Below are 21,706 nucleotides of genomic sequence, written 5' to 3'. Positions count from 1 at the left end.
GGCACATTGCTTAATAGAGGACTGTAGCAGCCCTGACCTTTCCTTTTTTTTTTTTTTTTTTTTTTTTTTTTTTTTTTTTTTTTGAGATGCCAGAAACCCAGAATTTTTTTTTTTTTTTTTTTTTTTAAGACAAGGTCTGGCTCTGTTGCCCAGGTTGGAGTGTAGGCGTGCGATCTCGGCTCATTGTAACCTCAACCTCCCAGGCTCAAGCAATCCTCTCACTTCAGCCTCCCAAGTTGCTGAGATTACAGGCACACTCCACTACACCCAGCTAATTTTTTTGTATTATTTGTAGACATGGGGTTTCGCCATGTTGCCCAGGCTAGTCTGAAATTCCTGAGCTCAAGCTGTTTGCCCATCTCAGCCTCCCAAAGTGCTGGGATTGCAGGAGTGCACCACCACACCTGGCCTGAAACCCAGATTTTATTTATTTATTTATTCATTTTTTGAGATGGAGTCTTGCTCTATTGCCTAAGCTTGAGTGCAGTGGCGCGATCTTGGCTCACTGCAACCTCCACCTCCCTGGTTCAAGCAATTCTGCCTCAGCCTCCCGAGTAGCTGGGATTACAGGCACATGCCACCATGCCTGGTTAATTTTTGTATTTTTAGTAGAGACAGAGTTTCATCATGTTGGCCAGGCTGGTCTCGAACTCCTGACCTCAGGTGATCCACCCACCTTAGCCTCCCAAAGTGCTGGGATTACAGAAGTGCAACACCACACCCAGCCTGAAACCCAGATTTTTAATATGAAATCAACGTCTTCAAACCTTGTAGGTGTCATAAAAAGCACGCTGAGGACCACTAGTTTGCAACTGCCAATCTAAAATATCATAGACATTGTATCACTTTAACCACGAAAAAAAAGTATGTGAGGCAGAAAATGGAAGCAACCATGCCTAATTTATTGTTGAATACTTTTTCCATATACCAAGAACTTCCTTTGCACTAGCATCTGAAACTATATTCAGAATGACATTGGTTTTCATAAAAGTGTTGATCCTCACACCTCTTTATAGTCTTGCACCTAGCACAGCAGAGTGAAACACTTTAAATAGCACTTGTTCCTTGAGTATATATGGAAAAAAGTGAAGTATTGGTAAGTGTTCAGCTGATATGAGCAGCATCTCAGGAGTCTGCAATTCTTGAATTACCAGGGAGTATTTTTACCATTTTCCCCCAGTGAAAGGCCTATTTTGAGAGACTTACCCTCCAAAATGAATGTATTAAGTCATATTACTTTTTTTTGTTTTGAGACAGGGCCTTGCTCTGTTGCCCAGGCTGGAGTGCAGTGGCATGATAGTTACAGGAAAGGGGTCCCAATCCAGACCCCAAGAGAGGGTTCTTGGATCTTGTGCAAGAAAGAATTCAGGGTGATCCCGCAGTGTGAAGTGAAAGCAAGTTTATTAAAAAAGTAAAGGAGGAGGGGCACGGTGGCTTACACCTGTAATCCCAGCACTTTGGGAGGCTGAGACAGGTGGATCAGGAGGTCAGGAGATCAAGACCATCCTGGTTAACACGGTGAAACCCCGTCTCTACTAAAAATACAAAAAGATTAGCCAGGTGTGGTGGGCGCCTGTAGTCCCAGCTACTCTGGAGGCTGAGGCAGGAGAATGGTGTGAACCCGGGAGGTGAAGCTTGCAGTAAGCCGAGATCACGCCACTGCATTCCAGCTTGGGTGACAGAGGGAGACTCCATCTCAAGAAAAAAAACAAAAAGAAAGTAAAGGAATAAAAGAATGGCTACTCCACAGACAGAGCAGCCAGGAGGGCTGCTTGTTGCCCATTTTTATGGTTATTTCTTGATGATACGCTAAACAAGGGGTGGATTTTTCATGCCTCCTCTTTTTAGACCATATAGGGTAACTTCTTGATGTTGCCATGGCATTTGTAAACTGTCATGGTGCTGGTAGGAGTGTAGCAGTGAGGATGACGGGAGGTCACTCTTGTCACTATTTTGGTTTTGTTAGGTTTTGGCCAGCTCCTTCACTGCAACCTGTTTTATCAGCAAGGTCTTTATGACTGGTATTTTGTGCTGACCTTCTATGTCATCCTGTGACTTAGAATGCCTTAACCATCAGGGAATGCAGCCCAGTAGTTTCAGCCTCATTTTTCCCAGCTCCTATTTAAGATGGAGTTGTTCTGGTTCACATGCCTCTGACATGATCACTGCTCACTGCGGCCTCCACCTCCTGGGTTCAAGAGATAGTCCTGCCTCAGCCTCCCAAGGTGCTGGGACTACAGGTGTGTGCCACCACGCTCAGCTAATTTTTGTATTTTTTGTAGAGATGGTGTTTTTCCATGTTGCCCAGGCTGATCTCACACTCCTGGGCTCAAGCAATCCTTCTGTCTCAGCCTCCCAAAGTACTGGGATTACAGGCATGTCCCACCATGCCCAGACTAATATTTACTTTTAATCAGACTAAGATATGGTTACTACTTGAGTTACTATGGCTCCAGCTGCAAGCCTATGCAGTCATATCATGGGTAAACATTTGCTTTATGCTAAGAATATGGTGGACCTGGCATTACAGCTATTACAAATCTCCTAAGGTGTCTCAGGTAGTGTATTAGTTACTTTTCATACTGCTATGAAGAAATGCTTGAGACTGGGTAATTTATAAAGAAAAAAAGGTTTAATGTACTCACAGTTCCACAAGGCTGGGGAGGCCTCAGAATCATGGTGGAAGGCAAAGAAGGAGCAAAGGTACGTCTTACATGGCAGCAGGCAAGAGAGCATGTGCAGGGAAACTGCCCTTTATTAAACCACCAGATTTAGTGAGATGTATTCACTATCACGAGAACAGTATGGGAAAAACCTGCCCCCATGATTCGATTACCTCTTACCAGGTCCCTCCCACGACACATGGGGATGATGGGAGCTACAATTCAAGATGAAATTTGTGTGGGGGCGCAGCCAAACCATATCGGGTAGCAACTACCTAGGGTCGGTTTTGCAGGTGGTAAAGCTATTTACCAAGATAGTTGTAGGTAAAGAAAGGCAGATTTATTAGAGAAATTATGAAAATATGTTGCAATGGGCAGCTCAGCAGAGAAGGGGCTACTTGCAAAGAGGCAAGGGCTGGAGGAAAGTTTTATAGGGTCATGCTTAAGGGTGCTACATGTGGAATGAGGTCATTGTGCCCGCAGGTTGTTTGTGATTAGCTGTCTCTAACAATTGTTCATACAATAATTGTTCATTATTCTCCTCAACTTGGGGCTCTCCCCAACCTGGGGACCCTTCCTTATTGTTGCTTACTTATCAGGACTCCACATAAGGGTGTGGAAACTTCATTCATTCATATCTTCAACACAAATTGTAGGTAGCCTGTTTTTTAAAACATTTATTCAACAAATATTTAGTCCAAGCCACTATTACTTATTACCTTCTCTACTTCTGTATGGACCTTTAACTATCTCTGACACTATTCACTATTCTTCTACATTCTCTATTATTTATACCTATGGTAAAATTTGCCAGTTTGACCATGCAACTAATACTCACGGGGAATATATAGAGTCTAGAAGAAAATATACCGGTCCTTAAAGGCTGCCCTGCCAACAAAACCATAATGCAGCAACAAACATCACAACTATGCCAAATAATCAGTCCTACAATGTCCAAAATTTTACTTTAAAACTGGAATTTCCAGACTTCTTTTCCACATTAACCAGTTTAACTAGACAGTAATGAAATATCCCTCCTACTTTATGCTGTGATAGTTTATGTATTTATTTATTTATTTATTTGAGACAGAGTTTCGCTCTTGTTGCCCAGGCTGGAGTGCAATGGCGCGATCTCAGCTCACCACAACCTCCACCTCCCAGGTTCAAGCAATTCTCCTGCCTCAGCCTCCCGAGTAGCTGGGATTACAGGCACGTACCACCACACCCAGCTAATTTTGTATTTTTAGTAGAGATGGGGGTTTCTCCATGTTGGTCAGGCTGGTCTAGAACTCCTGACCTCAGGTGATACCCCCTGACTCAGCCTCCGAATGTGCTGGGATTACAGGCATGAGCCACCGTGCCTGGCCAGAAAATTTTAAACACACACAAACTCTCGAGTGGCCTAATGCCCTCTCACCAAACCAGTCACAATACAGACAAAAGAGAATAACTTATATTAGTTTTTGTACAAACAAAAAAGACTGATAAATTGTGAATGATGCATGATTTTTAATTACAAGTAAACTGGGCAAATGCTTCTGCATTATTTAAAGCTAAAAGGTGATCAGTGGAAACTTTCCTCTGTTAGGACTCTAATACTTTTTATATTTATCGGCTCACTACAACCTATGCCTCCCAGGTTCAAGCGATTCTCCTGTCTCAGCCACCTGAGTAGCCGAGACCACAGGCAATGCACTACCGTGTCCGGCTAATTTTGTATTTTTAATAGAGACACAGTTTCACCGTGTTGGCCATGCTGGTCTTAAACTCCTGACCTCAACCGATTCTCCTGCCTTGGCCTCCCAAAGTTCTGGGATTACAAGCGTGAGCCACCGCGCCCAGCCTTATTATAATTGTTACTATTTAAATCTCTTTTTCTCTCTCCTTCAAGAGAAACCTCATCTCATTCAGTGGCATCCATTTATTTACTCATCTTCTGCCTCTTGGGCTCGAGAGATCCTCCTGCATGAGTCTCCCAAGTAGCTGGGACTACAATGCTTGGCTAATTTTTGTAGGTTTTGGAGAGACAGGCTCTTGCCATGTTGCCTAGGCTGGTCTCAAACTCCTGGGCTCAGATGATCCACCTGCCTTCGCCTCCCAAAGCACTGGGATTATAGATGTGAGCCACCACGCCCAGCCCCAAGTACTTTTACACAAAATGCAAACACTATTCTTCTATCATAAAAGTGATACCACAGCTTCTGTAAAGTTTTGCCAGGTAGTATTCATAATTACCTTGGGTAAACTTTTTGATGTTAAAATGTATCTTCTTCTTGTGAGTTTTTCCATTGTATTAACTGCTTTTACAACAACACAAATAACAAGTTATTTTACAAACCATTTAGAAATTTCTGTACTATGGTCCCAATAATGTAAAATATATTAATGCCTATTACATTCAGATAAATTATACACTTGGAAACCACATACTTATGACTTACAGAAACTTACATAAACAAATTATAGAAATTATATGCTCAATTTTTAGGTATATAGTCTTAAATTAAGCTTAAATATACATTCTCAAGATAAATTAACAGTTCAGGGCTTCACAACTTGAAATCTGTGGAAGATGACATTGGAGACAACAGAACTCTGGTGGAATTCTTAGATGGAATTTGCTGAAACTTTTTTTTTTTTTTTGAGACGGAGTGTCGCTCTGTCGCCCAGGCTGGAGTGCAGTGGCACAATCTCAGCTCACTGCAAGCTCCACCTCCTGTGTTCACGCCATTCTTCTGCCTCAGCCTCCTGAGTAGCTGGAACTACAGGCGCCCACCACCACGCCTGGCTAATTTTTTGTATTTTTAGTAGAGATGGGGTTTTACCATGTTAGCCAGGATGGTCTCGATCTCCTGACCTTGTGATCCGCCCGCCTTGGCCTCCCAAAGTGAAACTTTTCTTTAAAATAGAGATGGGATCTTGCTGTATTGCCCAGGCTGGTCTCAAACTCCTTGCCTTAAGCAATCCTCCCACCTCAGCCTCCCAAAGTGCTGGGATTACAAGCGTGAACCATTACACCCAAGTGAAACTTCTTGAGATAGTTACATAATTTTTAAATCTGCTGGTGTAGAAGTTAATAAAGTGTAAAACTGAATAAATATTAAATATTAGATCAAGTTTCTCATGTTTACCTTAAAGTATAAAGATTTATCTTAAAGCACTGATTTTCACAAAATAACATCAGTGTGAAATTGGAAAAGAAGCCAAATATTTTATTTCATGTATCTGGGAAATGAGGTGCTTTAGTCAACTGAATCTGCCCAAAACTAAAAAGCATTCATTAAAAAGTACTTAACTCAGAAATCATAAAAATAGAAGACATCAATAAAATACATTCTACACGGAATATGCCAATCATACACTACTCTTTTTTGATAATAAAAAACGTACTTACTGAGCCAGGTGTGGTGGTTCACGCCTATAATCCCAGCACCTTGGAAGGCCAATGAGAGTGGATCACTTGAGGCCAGGATATGAGACCAGCCTGGCCAACATGATGAAATGCCGTCTCTACTAAAAATACAAAAATGAGCCGGGCACGGTGGGACTCACCTGTAATCCCAGGTACTCCGAAGGATGAGGCAGGATAATTGTTTGAACTCAGGAGGTGGAGGTTGCAGTGAGCCGAAATCATGCCACTGCACTCCAGCCTGGGTGACAGAGTGAGTCTCTGTCTCAAAAAAAAAAAAAAGTCAGTTGCAGTGGCTCACGCCTGTAATCCCAACACTTTGAGACGCTGAGGCAGGCGGATTACAAGGTCAGTAGATCGAGACCATCCTGGCCAACATGGTGAAACCTCCTCTCTACTGAAAATGCAAAAATTAAGCCGGGCGCAGTGGCTCACATCTGTAATCCCAGCACTTTGGGAGGCCGAGGCGGGCAGATCACAAGGTCAGGAGATTGAGACCATCCTGGCTAACACAGTGAAACCCCGTCTCTACTAAAAATACAAAAACTTAGCTGGGCGTGGTAGCAGGCGCCTATAGTCCCAGCTACTTGGGAGGCTGAGGCAGGAGGATGGCGTGAACCCAGGAGGCAGAGCTTGCAGTTGAGCCAAGATCCCACCACTGCACTCCAGCTTAGGCGACAGAGCCAGACTGTGTCTCAAAAACAGGAAAGAAAACAAAAAAAAATTTGGACTATTGCCAATTACAAATAGTTTTAGAGAAGAAATCAAAACTAACTGTGGATGATGGAAGCAATAGTTATGATAAAAGTCTGATGAAACTTCCCAGTTCACAAGGAAATTTAATTACTTATGTGCGGCATTTTAAGACAGTAATCAGAATCATGACTGACAGCATCACATCAGGACCACCAGACTTTTATAAATTTCATATAATCTTCAGAAACAATAACTTTTTTTTAGATAGATTCTACCTCTGTCGCCCAGGTGGGAGTGCAGTGGCATGATCTCGACTCACTGCATCCTCCGCCTCCTGTGCAAGCAATTCTCCTGTCTCAGCCTCCCGAGTAGCTGAGACTACAGGCGTGTGCCACCAGGCATGGCGAATTTTTGTATTTTTAGTGGAGACAGGGTTTCACCCTATTAGTCAGGCTGGTCTCGAACTCCCAACCTCAGGTGATCCACCTGCCTTTATCTCCCAAAGTGCCGGGATTACAGGCATGAGTGACGGTGCCCAGCCATTCATAACATGTTTATACAAATATAACTTTAACAAATATTTAGCATAGCTATCAAAATTACAAATCATAACATATTAAATTTGTATAATTGTATGTAATTTTTGGAACGTGTATATCAACAACATACCCATAAATATAACTGAGATGAGATCTAATGTCACCTCACTTGACAGTGCCCTCCCATGCAGTATCACATTTCACAATGCCCGCCCATAAAATCTACCAAATAAATCGAATCACTTAATACCGCTACAAGATGAGAGATACATTCTTTAGACTCCCCAAGGGACGCAGCTGAAAAATCCCAAAGTTAATTTTAAGCCAAAAAGACCTGATTTAGGATTTTGACACTGGAGAAACCCATGAAAGATGTCAAGTTTGAAAACACTTGATCAAAACAGAATCACAGGTCACTATTAAAAGGGTATTCATTTAACCAGAGACTTCCAAAGCAATACAGAAACTTACATGGATATAAAAACCTTAACCCTTTTAAAGATCAGATTTGCTAAGTGATCAAAAGGGGTACTTGAATTGAGTCGACACAGGAAGAGTGTGTACAGGGTTATGAGTGTAGGCAAATGGTTACTTTGGTCATATCTCCATTTGCCACCTGATTACACATGAGAATGGCATCTTTACTCATCAGAAAGCCAGTATTATGGGAGGTGTAGGAGGCATTCTTGGACTTGAGACAAGAACATTGTTGTGTAGAAATTTCATTGACTGTGTTAAAATTATTCTCCGTGGGCTGGAGAACACATAACGTGGTGTTTAGAATGAGACGGGCATGGATTGGATGCAAGGTCTCCACACTTACTAGCTGTGTGACATTGGACGGAGTGCTTCATCATTCTGAGACTCAGTTTTTGAAGGAAAAACAACTACCTTGCAAGCTTGCTAGCAGGTTTAAGTGTAATAATGTGTGGGAATGACTGCACCGTGACTAACATGTAGTGACAGCTTAATTAATGTTAACCCGTATCATTATCATATAAGAATGTGAGTTACATAAGAGAGGAATCCTGTCAGTTCGTTCTCTGCTGTGTCCCCAAGACCATGAATCATGGCTGGCACGTAGTAGGCATTTAATAATATTTGTTCAACAAGTATTTGGCAGTCTTGAAGGGCAGAAAAGGAGGTGGGGAAGATTTTTAAATAACATTTTTTAAAAAGTCACATTGTCCTACAATACCGATTTTTCTTGCATATTTAGGAAATTGAGGGTTTTTTCCTAAAACATGCGGACATATGGGAAATAGGATGCAACATTTGCACTAATGTTTCAGACACAGTTAGAGGTTTCCAAGAGATTTTGCGCTGGGCAGGCTGCTTGCTACAAGCTCCCAAAGCTCTGGGAGGACATAGTATTCATTCCTCCCTCAGCAGAAGCGGTGAGGCAAGAAGCTCTGGGGAGCACCCAGCCTTGGACTTTTAGCATAGTGTGTCAGGTCTTCATAGTTTGGGCCCAGGGCACAGAGAAGTCACAGCTCTCCGGCATCCTGTGACCTTTACCCTCTTTGCCAAGGGAAAATGTGGCCCACCAAAGCAAGAAACTTGAGGGCATGGGTCACCCCAGCCCTGGCATCTGCCCAGAGCCCGAGAAGGAAGGAACAATGATCCTCCAGCTACCTCACGGGGCTGGCACAGGTGACCACTGCCCTGGCATCACCCAGCTGTGTCCAGCAGCCTGAACCCCATCTGTGGGGATGTGAGGAGGAAAATACAAAAGTCCTTAGGTGAACACTGAGAAGGCAGATGCAGCAGAAACCTCCAGGCCGGAACTACCCAGTCTTGGACCTATGGTGGAGATAGAGCATAGCTGGCGATCATGTGTACTTACACTCTAAGGTCACCTGGTTGCACTGTGGCCTCATCTGTGGCTCTGAAAATGAAGATTTGGAAGGAGATCATCACAGCTAATGTTTAACAAGCCCCTCCTGTGTGCCAAATCATTCACCCCTCACCACAACCGAATGAGCTAAGGATTCTCATTATATATAGTTTATGGAGAGGGAAGTGCAGACATAAAGAGGTGAATTATTTTACCCAGATCACACAGCTGATAAGTGGTGGAGGCAGAATAGAATCTAAACAGTGTGGCTCCGGAGCCCACATGCATTGATTCGACAAGTGTTTATTGAGCACCTGCCACGGACAAGGCCTTGTGTGATTAAATAGGGTTATAATTAATAATATAAAAGTGAGAAATCACTAATGCTTTTTAGACTTAACATTTTCTTTTTTTGTAGGTTTCAGGCACAGAACTGTATATCCAATAATAGTGAAATGGATCCCACTAATTATAACAGAAATGATGATACATTTAAATGACTTCGATGTTTTATAGGTATGATCTCGTGAAACCTTGAGAGAAACTGAATGACGAATGAAACTATTGTTCCTGTTTCACACAGAAGAAAACTGAGGTTAAAAGGGGTAAAGTAATTTTGCATGGCATGAAGTAGAAATTCAAAGTACAGGAATTTGAACTTGGTTCTGTCCTTTTCTGAAGCCCTTGACCACTATAGACTCAAACATCACCTTGTTTTTCCACTCAACACTTTTTTTTTTAATTGTCTAATAGGTTGGCACTCATGATGAGCCCCTGTTCTCATTCTGCAAATGGTGAAGCTCTCTATTGTCCTGACCCCACAGTTCCTGTCCCATGACCAGGGCCCGCTCACCAAGGAGCTGCAGCAGCACGTAAAGTCAGTGACATGCCCATGCGAGTACCTGAGGAAGGTGAGTGAGTGCAGACAGATGGGGCCTGGTGTCCTTGAGCAGTTCCCGGGTCTCAGCTGCCACACATCTCATAGCGGGTGATGCTGGGGGAAGCTTACGCAGTCACAGTACTAGCTTCTTCCTCTTTTTCTTTCCATACAAGTGGCTTAGGGATGGGGTAGAGTAGTTGACTTATTTGGATGAAAACCACTTATCTTCTGTCAGAAACTCAAAAGGAATCATTGCTGGCATGGTAACCTAAAGAAAAACAACCAGACAAGTGCCCAACGACACTTAAAAAGGTTATTTATTATCTTGCCAAGTTTAGGCTGGGCATGGTGACTCATGCCTGTAATCCCAGCATTTTGGGAGGCTGAGGCTGGTGGATCACCTGAGGCCAGGACTTCGAGACCCGCCTGACCAATATGGCAAAACCTCGTCCCTACTAAAAATACAAAAATTAGCCGGGCATGGTGGTGTGAGCCTGTAGTCCCAGCTACTCAGGAGGCTGAGACAGGAGAATTGCTTAGATTCAGGAGGTGGAGGTTTTAGTGGGCCGAGATCACGCCATTGCACTCCACACTGTGCGACAGAGCGAGACTCTGTCAAAAAAAAAAAAAAAAATTATCCTGCAAAATTTGAAAAGGAAATTCAAATCAACAGCTTCTAAACTACTTTTTAACATGACTCATAATAAGAAATACATTCTATAGTACATATATATGTTCTATAATTTTAAATAAAAGAACCACATCACATTTATTTTACAACATGTAATACATATTTTTTATTCTCCTTCATTTGTTTTGAATGCTCTGTGCAGTCTACAAAAAGTCCAATAGTAATAATTAAATTAGTCATTAAGTTGAACATTATCTTGTCTTTTAAAATGATAATCTCAAAAATGATCTTTTATTTTTGAGATTTATATAGATACACACACACACACACATATATATATTTTGAGACAGAGTTTCACTCTGTCGCCCAGGCTGGAGTGCAATGGCACAATCTTGGCTCACTGCAACCTCCGTCTCCCGGGTTCAAGCGATTCCTCTGCCTCAGCCTCTGAGTAGCTGGGACTACAGGTGTGCACCATCATGCCCAGCTAACTTTTGTATTCTTAGTAGAGATGGGGTTTCACCATATTGGCCAGGCTCGTGTCAACTCCTGACCTCGTGATCTGCCCACTGCGGCCTCCCAAAGTGCTGGGACTATAGGTGTGAGCCACTGCACCCGGTCCAAGATAAAATTATTTTAACAATATACTATGAGAGAAAAACACTGGCTATGAAAGAATATGCATAGTTTTACCCTGTTTAAAAATAAAGATTGAAAGAATACATATGCAAATAAGTTTACTTTTATTTTTGGTAATACTTTACTGCATTGTCTGAATATTGACAATCAGTATGCATTATGAAGCTACATGGCTAACATTGTGTACTCACTGTGTGTGCCAGGCCCGGGGTTCAATGCTCTACATGAACTTATATTTCATTTAATTCTCTCTGCAACCTGAGATGGTATAGCCACCTCATTTTACAGAGTTGAAACTGAGGCTCAGAGACTGAAAGTTAAGCCTGAGGTTGCAGTCAATAAGAGGCAGAGCTGGAACTGAAACCTACGTGTGTCTGACCACCAGTTCATGTTCTGACGGCAGGCTAGTCTGCATCACAGAGTGTGGGGTAGATGGTGCATGCCTGCTGGGATGGACTAGGTATCACTGTAGGTAAGAAACAGCCCCAAACGATGGAAATGTACACCACTGAAGGCTCTTTTCCTGCCCATGCTGCACATCCTCCATGGCTCTCCTGTGCCCTGTGCCCCACATGCCCTCATCCTGCCACGAGAATAAAGGAGCAGCCTCCATATGGGAGCTGTCAGCTGCTCTAAGAGATGAAGGAGAGGGTGGCCAGTCTCAATGGCTCCCAACTCTTTTGCCTCGAGGTGACACGCTTCACTTCCACTCACATCTCCTGGGTCAAAGCAAATCCCATGGGTACATCCACTTTCAAGTGGCCCAGGAGAGAACCTGAAATACTCGGCAGACTCCATTAAGGCCATCAGATGGTGTCAGCCTGCATGGGAGACTGTGGAGGGGCAGAGGAGGAGAGTGGGGAACTGATGGGAAATGACAGGAGGACTAAGTCACCGCAGATTTGCTTTATCCTCAGCCAGGTGGAGTTTGTCCCAGAGCTGCACAAAATCATCACCAGCATGATGAAACAGAGTAGACTTCAGAAAAAGCAGTTTGGTCAGATGTAATCAGCAGTGAACTCAGAATCAACTGAGTGACATCTCTGACTGCCTCAGTTACCCCATATGATAGTTTTGAGGATGGGAACATTGAGAGAGTTGATTTGGAAGGATATCAAGAGTACAAATTCCAACAGTTTAGTTCCTTTAAGTGAAGTCCAGGCACTGTCTTTCCTGCAAGTCTCCTGTTCCTTTCAGATTGCACAGGTGAGAGTGCTCAGATTAGGGCTGGAGGTTGTAAACTATTGCTCCCACACTGACAGTGCCCCCATGTCGTGCATGTATTCTGTGCATTTTCCTGTGCTAAACACTCTCCCAAAACATCGTGGGGCCTGATCCTTCCTCTTTGTTCCAATGGCCCTGGGTGACTCAAGTGCCCATTCAATGACCAGGACACAGAGGTCTTAGAGAGATGCTCCATGAGGCCCCAGGTGCAAGCCTGTACCCTGCCGGAGCATGAGGCAAGGGACAGGGCATCGTCTGTGGGGATAGTGGGGGTAGTGGGGGTAGTGGTCAGCCAGGCTTGGTGACTCTACTTGCTCACCAGACGATCCTACACCTGCCACCTCCGATGGATCCACTGCCTCCGTGCCTGCCTGTACTGCTGATGCTCCAGTGGATAACTCAGCATCCCAGCCAAGGCCCAATGCCACTGAAGATGGACCTGCCCCCTGGGGACCCAGGAGTCCTACCACTCAGCTGTCCCCAGGAGTGCCCAGACCCTCATTCTTATCCAGGACCTAGGAGCCCTACCCCTGGCCTTCCCTCATCAGCTGTAAATGATGATTTACTGCTGTTACCATCATCACTGCCTTCAGTGACCAAGGGCCTTCCAAGGTGCCAGCTCTGGAACGAAGGATGCCCTTGGGAGATGATGACACTCAGGTACACGGGTGCTCAACAGATTGCTTCCTCCTATCCTCAGACGGTCTTTGCATGCATGCAGCCGTTGGCACTCCCATTGTATGGAAGGAAACCAGCCCAGGGTCACGCAGCTGGTCTCAAATCTAAGGTGCCTGGCCATGCCTCCATGAGGGACCGCCTGCAAGGGAGGTTGATCCTGGCTTTGGGGAGCCTTTCCTGGGCTGCACGAATAACCTCCATTGTTTGAGGCCCCAAATTCTGCTCACATCTTCCTTTCCCTGTCTCTGCTTGGGCTATGATCACGGTGACTCTAGCAACCCTTCATGGACATTATAGCACTCTCTGCCATTCACTTTTGGTCTAATCTCACTTCAACCCCCACTTAGTTGGTCTCTCCTTTTTTTTTTTTTTTTTTTTTTTTTTTTTTTTTTTGAGACAGAGTCTCATTCCATTCTGTCACCCAGGCTGGAGTGCAATGGTACGATCTCGGCTCACTGCATCCTCCGCCTCCCGGGTTCAAGGGATTGTCCTGCCTCAGCCTCCTGAGTAGCTGGGATTACAGGCGTGTGCCACCATGCCTGGCTAATTTTTGTATTTTTAGTAGAGATGGTGTTTCACCATGTTGGTCAGGCTGGTCTCAAACCCCTAACCTCGTGATCCGCCTGACTCAGCCTCCCAAAGTGCTGGGATTACAGGCGTGAGCCACCATGCCCAGCCAAATCTAGGGCTGGAACATGGCTGCAGCATACAAATAGAATTGAATTCCATAGTTTTGTTCACCCTGTTTTTTGTTTGTTTGTAGTTGTTGCTGTTTTTGAGACAGTCTCTCGCTCTGTCGCCTAGGCTGGAGTGCAGTGGTGTAATCTCGGCTCACTGCAAACTCTGCCTCCCAGGTTCAAACTATTCTCCTGCCTCAGCCTCCCAAGTAGGTGGGACTACAGGCGCCCACCACCACACCCGGCTAATTTTTGTATTTTATTAGAGACAGGGTTTCACCATATTGGCCAGGCTGGTCTGGAACTCCCAACCTTGTGATCCACCCAGCTCGGCCTCCCACAGTGCTGGGATTACAGGCGTGAGCCACCACACTGAGCCCCTGTTTTGTTTTTGTTTTGCTTGTTTCTTAGGGTTGTTTTTCTATTTATGGCAAAGGCATTGGCTTTCCATTTGTAGCATCAATAGAATATTTCTCATTTACAATAACCTTATGTCATAGTAAATGGTAAAGGGATTTAAAGCAGTGGTTTTCAGCCGCCAGAGGCCTGAGTGAGTTTGGGCACACTCTGTGTGATCGGGCAGAAGGCCTGTGGGAAGTTTAGCTGAGGACAGGGCCAGGAAAGGTGATGGACAGTGGGGGTCCGTCCTGGTCACCAGGCCCCTGGGTCCTGCCCACCTGCTTGGAGCTCCCCACCCATCACACATGATGCTGCCAAGCCCTCTGGGTATTGTGGGCAAATACCTTAGGAGAGAAGCTGATGAACTTTGTTTCTTGAAATGCACAGATTCCTTGGACATCCCTGAGAGGTCAATCATGAAAGTCAACTTGGTTTTCTCCCCCTCATTTGGGTTCAGAATTTAAAGTCCACACACAGGGGCAGTAAGATGATATAGATAAGGACATCATCACTCAGTTTCGGATGTTAAAATGTCTAGGTGGGTTAGGGGTGATTTGAGATCACACAACCTTGTGCCACAAAGAGGAATTCCCAGGCCAGAGGGAGACATTTTATTGCCATGTTATGATCTTATCATTGAGTTGAAAGGCAATCTTGTTTCATTTTGGATTCTTTCTTATGTTTATGTCTTATAAGGGCACTTTGAATTTCCAAGCAAATAATAATTTTGAATTAGCTTTTAATCATTGACTTCTAGCACAGTTATACGATCAGAAACATGCTGTGTGATTTGATTGCTCTCAAATATATTGAGATTTGCTGGAACAAAATAAGTCAGGTTAATTTTTGTAAATGTACCATGCAGGCTTAAAATGAATGTGTCTACATTTATTCCTGAGATACAGGTTGATGGACGGATGGCTACATGGATGTGATGGAGATGGTTTACTATCGGGACCTTCCGCATCCTGCTGATGTTTTGTTGCTTAGTATATGAATGGCTGAGCGGAGGCTATAAAACCTGGCACTCTGCTTGGGTATGAGGTTCTTCCTGCCATCCTGCCATCATTTGTTTTTTATGTTTTGTCGCCAAAAGTGACCTTGAGAGGAACCCTGGGAGCTCAGGAAGGAAGGAGCGCCCAGAAGCAGGGACAGGGAGCTGGTTGGGGAGGACCAGAAATCAGGTTTGTGAGGGTTCCAGAGAGGACCTGTGCTTGGGAGGAGTGTGGGGGACTGAGATGGGGGAGGGGTCATTGGAATGATGCGGGCGCTACTTGGCATTGTCCATTGTGAGGCACCACCGGGGTCATCAGGGATTGGTGGAGAGGGAGTATAAAGCCCCAGGGTTGCTAAGGGAGGGCCCAGACCGAAGAAGGTTTGGTGGGTAGCAGAACGTTTGTCTCCCTCTAATTGCTCCTAAGCCTCACGCTCCCTTGCCCCGCGTGTCCTGTTGCTTCCCTGATCTTCTCCGTGACCTGTAGCTAAACCTTCCACCAGCGCTTGAGAACTTAATTTGAACCGGATCCTATCCCAGACCCCTTTCTTCTCCTCCTCCTCCTCCTCCACCTCCTCCAGGTGCCCAACAGCCCCCTTCTCCTCCTCTCCCTTCCCTTCCCCCCTTCCCCTCCCCTCCCCCCCCCAACTCAGATCCGGCCCCGTCCCCGTCCCCTTCCCTCCTCCCTGCCCTAAGCCACCTCCACCTCTGTCCTGGCCGCCTCAGGGCGCCCTGAAAGGACCAGGACATGCGGGTGCAGTGGCTGCTCTTTTGGTTCCTCTTTTGGCTCCTGCTGGGATTTGTCAGCCATCAGTCCACCTGTGTGAGTAGATGGGTGCTGTGGCTGCTCTTTTGGCTCCTGCTGGGATTTATCAGCCATCAGTCCACCTGTGTGAGTAGACGCTGGACCCGGGGGGTTTCTTCCTTTTTACTGGGCTGTGTCACGCGGCATGAAATTACACAGCTCAGGCCTGTAATCCCAGCACTTTAGGGGGCCGAGGTGGGCAGATCACTTGAGTCCAGGAGTTGAAGACTAGCCAGGGCATCATAGCGAAACCCCATCTCTACAAAAAATTCCAAAAAAGATTAGTCGGGCCTGGTGGTGCGTACCTGTTATCCCAGTTACTGGAGAGGCTGAGGTGGGAGGATCGCTTGGGCCCAGGAGCTGGACGTTGCAGTGAGCCGAGATGGCCCCGCTGCACTCTTGTCTCTAACAAACAAAATGGACCAAAACAAAGTGAAACGTCATTTGATTTGTGTCATCTGGTTTGATGACTTTTTTTTTTTTTTTTTTTTTTTTTAGACAGAGTCTCACTCTGTCGCCCAGGCTGGAGTGCAGTGGCAAGATCTCGGCTCACTGCAACCTCTGCTTCCGGGGTTCAAGCAATTGTCCTGCCTCAGCCTCCTGAGTAGCTCAGATTACAACGCCTGGCTAATTTTTGTATTTTTAGTAGACCACCATGCCTGGCTAATTTTTGTATTTTTAGTAGAGACGGGGTTTCACCATGTTCGCCAGGATAGTCTCCATCTCTTGACCTCGTGATCCGCCTGCCTCAGCCTCCCAGTGCTGGGATTACAGGCGTGAGCCACCGCACCTGGCCAAAATATATAACCTTAAGTGTAAGTTTACTAACTTTGGAAAGTACATACACCAGCATAAACCAACCCCCTTTCAAGATCTACAATTATTTTATTTCTTTATTTATGTTTTTGAGAGTTTCTCCCTTGTTGCCGAGGCTGGAGTGCAATGGGGCAATATCAGCTCACCGCAACCTCTGCTTCCCAGGTTCGAGCGATTCTCCTGCCTCAGTCTCCCGAGTGGCTGGGATTACAGACATGTGCCACCACTCCCAGCTAATTTTGTATTTTTAGTAGAGATAGAGTTTCTCCATGTTGGTCAGGCTGGTTTTGAACTCCCGACCTCAGGTGATCCGCCTGCCTCGGCCTCCCAAAGCGTTGGGATTACAGGCGTGAACCACCGTGCCCAGCCAAGATCTACACTATTATGTCACCCCAGAAAGTGAACTCTCACTCTTCCCAGCCAGTCTCTTTCTTATCATAGGTTAGCTTGCTTATTCTGGAATTTCGCGTATACAGATTCATGCCATGCCATAGGTACTCTTTTGTGTCTGCTTTGTTCTGCTCAACACCATGTTTCTGAAATCATTACCATTGTTGTATGGTTCTCTAACTCCATTTCCATTTCAGACTCAGCATATGCTGGTTCAACCTGTTGAAGGGCTATCTCTGTTTAATTCACCATCTTGAAAGAAACATTTAAAATTGAGATGTTTTCAAGAATATATAGTTAAATCCTGAGGAATCGATGTAGAAATGTTATCACAAGCTGTCTGAACTTACTCAGGGGAAGTCTTCGTCTTCACTCACATAAGAGTCTAATGGAATTAATATCAACAATCTTAGAGAAATCTCACACTATTCATGCCATTTTCATGATCTCCACCTTGGTAATTTTTTTTTTTTTTTTTTTGAGACAGAGTCTTGCTCTGTCACCCAGGCTGAAGTGCAGTGGTGCGATCTTGGCTCACTGCAACCTCCGCCTCCCGGGTTCAAGTGATTCTTCTGCCTCAGCCTCCCAAGTAGCTGGAACTATAGGCACGTGCCACCATGCCCTGCTAATTTTTTGTATTTTTAGTAGAGATGGGTTTCACCGTGTTAGCTAGGATGGTCTCAATCTCCTGATCTCGTGGTCCACCTACCTTGGCTTCCCAAAGTGCTGGGATTGCAGGCGTGAGCCACCACGCCTGGCCCACCTTGTTAATTTTTAAGCACTAAAATTTGATACTTATTTCTGAATGAAGTAATCTCTTCATTGTATTTTTTTTTTTTTTTTTACTGATGCTGAGATTTAAGTGACAAAGATTCATATAATTCAAGAGAGAAGTATTATTTAGAGGGATTCTTTTACCATGTGATATATAATAAATGCATCCAATGTTATACATCAATTTAAAAAACAAGTAAATAACTTTCAAGAAAAGATAACCACTGGCCAGGTGCAGTGGCTCACACCTGTATTCCCAGCACTTTGGGAGGCCAAGGCAGGTGGATCATGAGGTCAGGAGTTGGAGACCAGCCCGGCCAAGATGGTGAAACCCTGTTTCTACTAAAAATACAAAAATTAGCCGAGCGTGGTGGCAGGCGCCTGTAATCCCAGTTACTCAGTAGCTGAGGCAGGAGAATCGCTTGAACCCGGGAGGTGGAGGTTGCAGTGAGCTGAGATCATGCCACTGGAATCTAGCCTGGGTGACAGAGCAAAACTTTGTCTCAAAACAAAAAGAAAAGAAAAGATAAGATAATTACTTTCTACTTAGCTTGTCTTACCCATGAGTGACGGGCTGCATGTGGCCCAGGACAGTTTTGAATGCAGTTCAACACAAATTTGTAAACTTTCTTAAAACATTAGGAGATTTTCGCCAGGTACAGTGGCTCATGCCTGTAATCCCAGCACTTTGGGAGGCTGAGGCGGGCAGATTACCTGAGGTCAGGAGTTCGAGACCACCCTGGCCAACATGGCAAAACCCCATCTCCACAAAAAATACCAAAATTTGCTGAGTGCACTGTCAGGCACCTGTACTCCCAGCTACTCAGGAGGCTGAGGCAGGAGAATCACTTGAACCTGAGAGGCAGAGGTTGCAGTGAGCCGAGAGCACACCACTGCACTCCAGCCTGGGTGATAGAGTGAGACCCCATCTCAAAAACAACAAACAAAAACAAAAACAAAAAAATGGCCGGGCACGGTGGCTCACACCTGTAATCCCAGCACTTTGGGAGGCCGAGGCAGGCAGATCGCCTGTCAGGAGTTCAAGGCCAGACTGGCCAACATGGTGAAACCTCATCTCTACTAAAAATACAAAAATTAGTCGGGCATGGTGGCAGAGACCTGTAATCTCAGCTACTCGGGAGGCTGAGGCAGGAGAATGGCTTGAGCCCAGGAGCTGGAGGTTGCAGTGAGCCGAGATTGCGCCACTGCACCCCAGCCTGGGCGACTGAGTGGAGCGGAACTCTGTCTCAAAAAATAGAGGTTTTTTTTAGATCATCAGCTATTGTTAGTGTTAGTGTATGTTATGTGTGGCTCAAGACAACTTTGCTTCTTTTAATATAGGCAGGGAAGTCAAAAGATTGGATATCCCTGCTTTATACCAAGAAAGACAACACCCCACATTTGCAATGCCTAAAAACACTACCAGCCATCTGAAAACCATGTGACTTCTAACTTCTGTTCTTTTTTGTAGCAGTGGAATCCCACGGTGATATCTGAGGGATGTGGTTACCTTTTGGAGGAGGTTGACGGTTCCTAAGGATGATTCTTTCTGAGTGAAATATTGTCAGTGTCATTGACCTTTTCATTATTTCAACTATTATTATTCCAGGTTATCAATACTCTGGCTGACCATCGTCATCGTGGGACTGACTTTGGTGGAAGTCCTTGGTTACGTATCATTATTGCGTTTCTGAGAAGTTATAAAGTTGTCGTTACCCTCTGGACAGTTTACCTTTGGGTGAGTATACTAACTTTCTGTAGAGGTATACTTGTAATCACAAATAAGAATAAATTATATAAAACAATTCACGTTTCTGGACTTCATTATGAATATGTGGTTTTACCCAAAAAATCAGGGAAATGATTTATTAGCATAAGAATGATGAAAATATCTGCCATTTACATTATGAAACTTAAATAGGTCAGTGTTTGTTTAATAGAATGTCAACAGAGCTTTTGGTCAAAAATAAGTTTTTTTAACCTTTGTGCTATTTGTCACAAATGGAGTATGAGGTTTCGTCACTTAAATAGGAAATTCTTTCTAAACTCTTCTGCTTTATAGTTCTATCGTATGGGTGGAAGGAAAGCTTCCAATCTCCTCTCTGAAGATTCACTGCAGAAATGAGCTGACAACAGACAGCTTAACAGGAAAAGAAAAACATAGAACAGGCATAAACATGGGAACCAGCTGAAACATGAGACTGCTAGAAGGGCCGGATGGTTGATGCTTAAAGAGCACCCTCTTCTGAGGGGAGAGGGAGATAGATGGAGATGTAGGCCATTTAGAGGGGCAGCAAATGATTTTTAGGGGAAATGAAAGAGCCCAAGGAACAAACAATTGGCCTGAGACAAAGTTCCTCTGAGGTCATAGGGACGAGGTGACAAACTGCCGGAAGGTGAAGGGCAGAACTGCACTGCGTCTCATGATGCAGAGAAAGCCCCAGAGAATCTCTTAGAACTGCCCTCCAAGAGAATCAATGAAAAGTGTGTCTGGGCAGGGTAATTTTGAATGACATCATTCAAAGTGCATGTTCCCACTTGCAACTGGAGAGAGATCAGTATGTCAAAAGTCTGTACTTGGTAAGAATTTGGCTGCTAAGTTGTGCCATAATTTGTCTTTTGAGCCTTTTTTCCTTTGGGTAAGTTGAGCTCTACATTTTGTCTTGCCATTCATGACAGTATAAATGTGGTTGTCTGGGGGCTGAACCTCCTTCTCAACAATGATCCAAGATAAAAGTACTAATACCACAATGCTTTTTTATATTCAAGGGAAGAGGAAGTATGTTTCAGTTTTACCACCTAGATAATTACACGTCATTTGGCACTGCCTTTCAAGCTATGTAGAAAACAGAAAATATATGAGTTATGAAGGTATCTAGGCACATTTAACATTCTCTGTGCCACTTAGTCCTGAACAGAGAATTTTCGGTATAAACTGGAGGAAGCTTTTTTTTTTTTTTTTTTTTTTCTTTTCTCACCCCCAAGACGAGTCTCCGTCTGTTGCCCAGGCTGGAGTATAATGGTGTGACCTCGGCTCACTGCAACCTCCACCTCCTGGCTTCAAGTGATTCCCCTGCCTCAGCCTCTCAAGTAGCTGGGATTACAGGTGCCCACCACCATGCCCAGCTAATTTTTGTATTTTTAGTAGAGTCAGGGTTTTACCATGTTGGCCAGGCTAGTCTGAAAACCTGACCTCAAATGATCCACCCGCCTCAGCCTCCCAAAGTGCTGGGATTACAAGCGTGAGCCACCATGTGAGCCAGGGGAAGTTTTTTAATTTACCACTTTTTAGGAAAGTTCAGTTGAGCTGTTGGACTTGGACAACTTCGCACCTGTCTTCTTTGTCCTTGTCATCTAGTCATCTATACCATTACCTCCTAAGCAGGGACATCATGGGTGCCATGAAGCATTCATGCGTGATGGCATTTCTTTGCTTCTCATTTCTTCATGTGTTTGACATTTCTCCTAGCTCCAAACTGGGCCAGCTACCTTTCCTATGAAATCTAGCAGTAGCTGTGGGATTGATGTGGTTGCTCTTTTCATCTTTTTAGATTACCCATTACTTCTCTCGAAATCCTAGTACATGATTTTTTTTTTATCCTATGTGCAGAAATCAGGAAAAAACAAATTCTACAAAGAATTTGAAAGATATTAT

General features: G+C 44.5%; 1 protein-coding gene across 9 annotated transcripts in view; it reads left to right on the top strand.

Moving 5' to 3' along the window:
- LOC117976273 (putative pyridoxal-dependent decarboxylase domain-containing protein 2) overlaps nucleotides 1-21,706 on the top strand; it is a 78,419-nt gene that overhangs the window by 48,826 nt on the left and 7,887 nt on the right. For 3 of the 9 annotated variants that reach the window (XR_010110285.1, XR_010110284.1, XM_063597721.1), the window contains exons 2-6: nucleotides 9,661-9,739; nucleotides 9,898-10,055; nucleotides 12,841-13,178; nucleotides 15,369-15,456; nucleotides 19,661-19,789. Coding sequence is in view for 5 of the 9 variants with exons in the window: in XM_063597721.1 (XP_063453791.1) it covers nucleotides 9,936-10,055; nucleotides 12,841-13,178; nucleotides 15,369-15,456; nucleotides 19,661-19,789 (675 nt within the window). In the remaining 4 variants the exon portion in view is untranslated. Of the gene's footprint in view, nucleotides 1-9,562; nucleotides 9,876-9,897; nucleotides 10,056-12,840; nucleotides 13,179-15,368; nucleotides 15,457-19,660; nucleotides 19,790-21,706 lie in introns of those variants that run through there. The other 6 variants (XM_063597723.1, XM_063597722.1, XR_008621474.2 and 3 more) reach the window with 6 other exon arrangements.

Source organism: Pan paniscus, chromosome 18 (assembly GCF_029289425.2).
Source record: "Pan paniscus chromosome 18, NHGRI_mPanPan1-v2.0_pri, whole genome shotgun sequence".
NCBI classification, from domain to species: domain Eukaryota; kingdom Metazoa; phylum Chordata; class Mammalia; order Primates; family Hominidae; genus Pan; species Pan paniscus.
This window is presented reverse-complemented; position numbering and strand designations above follow the sequence as displayed.